Genomic DNA, 3,784 nt, shown 5'->3' with positions numbered 1-3,784 from the left:
CTCACCCCATTCTCATTAAAAAACTAGGGGACTGTGGCATCGACACCTACACAGTCAAATGGGTCACTAACTGGCTGGAGGGCCGCACCCAGAGAGTGGTGGTGGACGGGTCATTTTCGACCTGGAGGGATGTGAGCAGTAGGGTTCTGCAGGGTTCTTTCCTTGGACCTGCACTGTTCAACATCTTCATCAGAGACTTGGACGAGGGGGTAAAAAGCACCCTGTTCAAATTCACAGATGACACTAAGATGTGGGGGGAAGTGGGAACAGTAGAAGGGAGGAATAGGCTGCAATCGGACCTAGACAGGGTACAGGGGTGAGCGGATGAAAACAGGATGGGTTTCAACATTGACAAGTGCAACGTACTGCAGCTGGGGAAGAAGAACCAGAAGCATACCTACAGGCTGGGGAACTACCTTCTTGTCAGTGCAGAGGCAGAAAAGGATCTTGGAGTCATTATTGATGTCAAAATGAACATGGGCTGACAGTGTGGGGACGCGGTCAGGAAGGCCAACCGCACCTTGTCATGTATCCACAGATTCATCTCAAGCAGGTCCAAGGAGGTGATCCTCCCCCTCTATGCGACACTGGTCAGACCACAGTTGGAGTACTGCATCTGGTTCTGGGTGCCGTACTTCAGGAGGGATGTGGACAACATAGAGATGGTCCAGAGGAGGACCACTCACATGATCGGGGGCAGCAGGGCAGACCCTATGAGGAGAGGCTAAGGGACCTGAACCTGTTCAGCCTCCACAAGAGAAGGCTGAGGGGGCATCTAGTGGCCATTTACAAACTAGTCAGAGGGGACCAGCAGGCATTGGGGGAGTCCCTGTTCCCCCGAGCACTCCCAGGAGTGACTAGAAATAACGGTCACAAGCTGGTAGAGGGTAGATTTAGACTAGATATCAGGAGGCGCTACTTCACTGTAAGGGCAGCTAGGATTGGAACCAACTTCCAAGAGAAGTGGTGCTGGCTCCTACCCTGGGGGTCTTTAAGAGGAGGCTAAGTGAACACCTTGCTGGGGTCATTTGACCCCAGTACTTTTTCCTGCCATGACAGGGGGTCAGACTTGATGATCTACTCAGGTCCCTTCCTACCCTAGCAACTATGAAACCTCTAAGACGTAGCTGTATTTGCTGACTCATCTCTTTTCCCATTCCTTATTTTTAATATACTACTTGAGTGTTTGTTAATTCAGTTAGGTCTGAAGCCTCTGCCTACTATTTTTCCCTCTTGCTTGGGAATCATTGTAGCATGTAGAAGAGAGTTTGAGGATGCAGTTTCTGTGAAAATTCCTCCAGGAAAAAGGGTCCAATCAACCAGTATATTTTGATCTTGAGTCAGCATATGTCATTAGATTAGCATCCAAGGTGAGTGCTGGTACACGTGGAGAACTTGTGAAAATATCAGACTCTTTCTGGAATATTACAAGTTCCATTGCAGGAAAGCAGCATAGAAATGACACAACATTAATTTGAGCTTCTCTTATTTTTAATTCATAACAGGTGCTTTTCCAGCAGCCGCTTTGTATGCACGAAAAGACTTACTTCAGAGACCCACTCATGTTGCTACCAAAACTTTCCAAGCTTTGCGCATATTTGTGAATGATGAGCTCCATGAACTCTATAACGGGCTGAGGACAGTGGAGAAGTTTCTAAAGCGTGGAGGTCTACTTGTTGCCCTTTCTTTTCATTCACTAGAGGATCGCATAATCAAACGTTTTCTTTATGGAATAGACATTTCAGAAAAGTCTAACCTCAGTGTACAACAGAAAATAAGACTGCATAAAAAAAATCACTTTGAACCTGAAAATAATGAAGAATTCTCTAGTAGAACATCCAATACAAAATGGACATCTATAAAGAAAAAAGTCATTACTCCTCGGGCCATGGATATTAAAGAAAACCCAAGAGCACGGTCTGCCAAACTAAGAGCTGCTATTAAATTGTAAAATTGTCTTTTCTTTAATATTTCGTCTTTTAAAATTTTGATTCATGAGAAAGATGCATGTGTAGAGATAGGCAAACTGAAAATAAAATGGAAAAAGTAAAAATAAATGGAAAACTTATACAAGCATGTCTTCTATGTTCAGTCTTTAGTTTTGATTATTGTATATCACATGGTATTATTATATATTACTCTAAATTAACGAAGCCAGTTAATTCTAATTGTTTTAAAAGGGTCCTTTCAATGCAAGATTCTTATGGCTCTATGACCGCTACAAAGCCACAACTGTTTTGTATAGTTTCAACGTGCAGATCTTGAACATTAGGAAGAACTTTCTGACTATGAGGGTAATTAAGCACTGGAACAGATTACCTCGAGAGGTTGTGGATCTCCATCCCTGGAAGATTTGAATACAAACACGTCTCTGAAATGATTTAGATTCGGATGATCCTACCTCGAAGTGGGGGTTGGACTAGATGACCACCTAAGGTCCCTTCCACCCCTACTTTTCTATGATTTTGTGGTAATGGTAAACCCATGAACCTATCTGCATAATGGATATAGCATACCCACAAATATGTATACCCATTATAAAGAGCTGTATCCATGACAGTTCCTGAGGAGCAAAGGTGAAAGAAAGTAGAAATTGGTAAGTGGGGTTTGTGGAAGACAAAGAAAAGGCCCTCTGGACCCTAAGGATGAGTCTCCTGCTCCATATCAAATGCTGCAGATAAAGATGATTGTGATTCCTAAATATTTACCAAGAATATTTTATAAGCACTAGATAATATCTGGCACTAGATAATATCACAGTTCCTGAGGAGCAAAGGTGAAAGAAAGTAGAAATTGGTAAGTGGGGTTTGTGGAAGACAAAGAAAAGGCCCTCTGGACCCTAAGGATGAGTCTCCTGCTCCATATCAAATGCTGCAGATAAAGATGATTGTGATTCCTAAATATTTACCAAGAATATTTTATAAGCACTAGATAATATCTGGCACTAGATAATATCTGGAGTTCTGGCACACTGCAACCTGCTGGACAGCTGACACCCCAGACACCTCTGCACTTTTACCTGAGCTACTAGTTCTTGCCTGCATTGTGGGCCAGGCCAGCCTCTGGCTTCTTTACTATTCCTTCCATCCAGGACCAACTGCAGCTACTTACTCAGCCTGACAAAGGGGTTTTCAACCCTAAAGCTGGCATCCTGGGCAGCTAAGCTGAGCTCACCAGGAACCTCACAACTGCACTGCAACCAGCAAGCATCAGGCCTGTCAAAGACATGACAGGTCTGGGCGTTCCCCAGCCAGGACTTTGTGTGTGCTTGCGTTAGCTGGAGGTTAAGGTGTCTCCTACCCGCCTTTCACTAGGGGATCGTTGGTCCTGGCATTTATGGGGCTGCCATGCTGCCAGCAGTCCCACCAGACCTCCCTACCCTGGCAGGGTGCAGTTTTAGTGGTCATGCCCAGGACCTGGGGCCTCCTCCTTCCCCATAGCCCCAATCCCATATCTCCAAGTTCATCCTGGCAGGGGAATGAGCTCAGCAGGGACATGTTCTTCCCCTGCTAGCTGGTGATGCAGTTAGTGCCCCCAGCTGCGAGCAGGGCATTACTTGGCTTTTCAAAACCTGAAAAAAGGAAATAGGTGCAGATGGAGTGAGGAGGGTGGCACTCAGTCCATCTGCAGGTGGAGCTTGGGGAACCCCAGTAGCGGGAGGTTCACCTTTAGGAACACGAGCTGCTCCACCAACATAGGATCCAAGCAGATGTGGTGGGGTGTGACAATATCCCCAGCAATGCTGAACACCCTCTTGCTTGGAACACTAGTTGGTGCACAGGAC

General features: G+C 45.5%; 1 protein-coding gene across 6 annotated transcripts in view; it reads left to right on the top strand.

Moving 5' to 3' along the window:
• METTL15 (methyltransferase like 15) overlaps window positions 1-2,070 on the top strand; it is a 231,835-nt gene extending 229,765 nt beyond the window's left edge. For all 6 annotated transcript variants that reach the window (XM_006022929.1, XM_006022927.2, XM_006022928.2 and 3 more), the window contains exon 6: window positions 1,506-2,070. In XM_006022929.1, the coding sequence (XP_006022991.1) occupies window positions 1,506-1,951 (446 nt within the window). In that variant the 3' untranslated portion in view covers window positions 1,952-2,070. The remainder of the gene's footprint in view (window positions 1-1,505) is intronic.
• Window positions 2,071-3,784: the final 1,714 nt, after the last annotated feature.

Source organism: Alligator sinensis, unplaced genomic scaffold, assembly GCF_000455745.1.
Source record: "Alligator sinensis unplaced genomic scaffold, ASM45574v1 scaffold165_1, whole genome shotgun sequence".
NCBI classification, from domain to species: Eukaryota; Metazoa; Chordata; order Crocodylia; family Alligatoridae; genus Alligator; species Alligator sinensis.
Note: the sequence above shows the minus strand (reverse complement) of the source record. Positions and strands in the feature narration are given on the sequence as shown.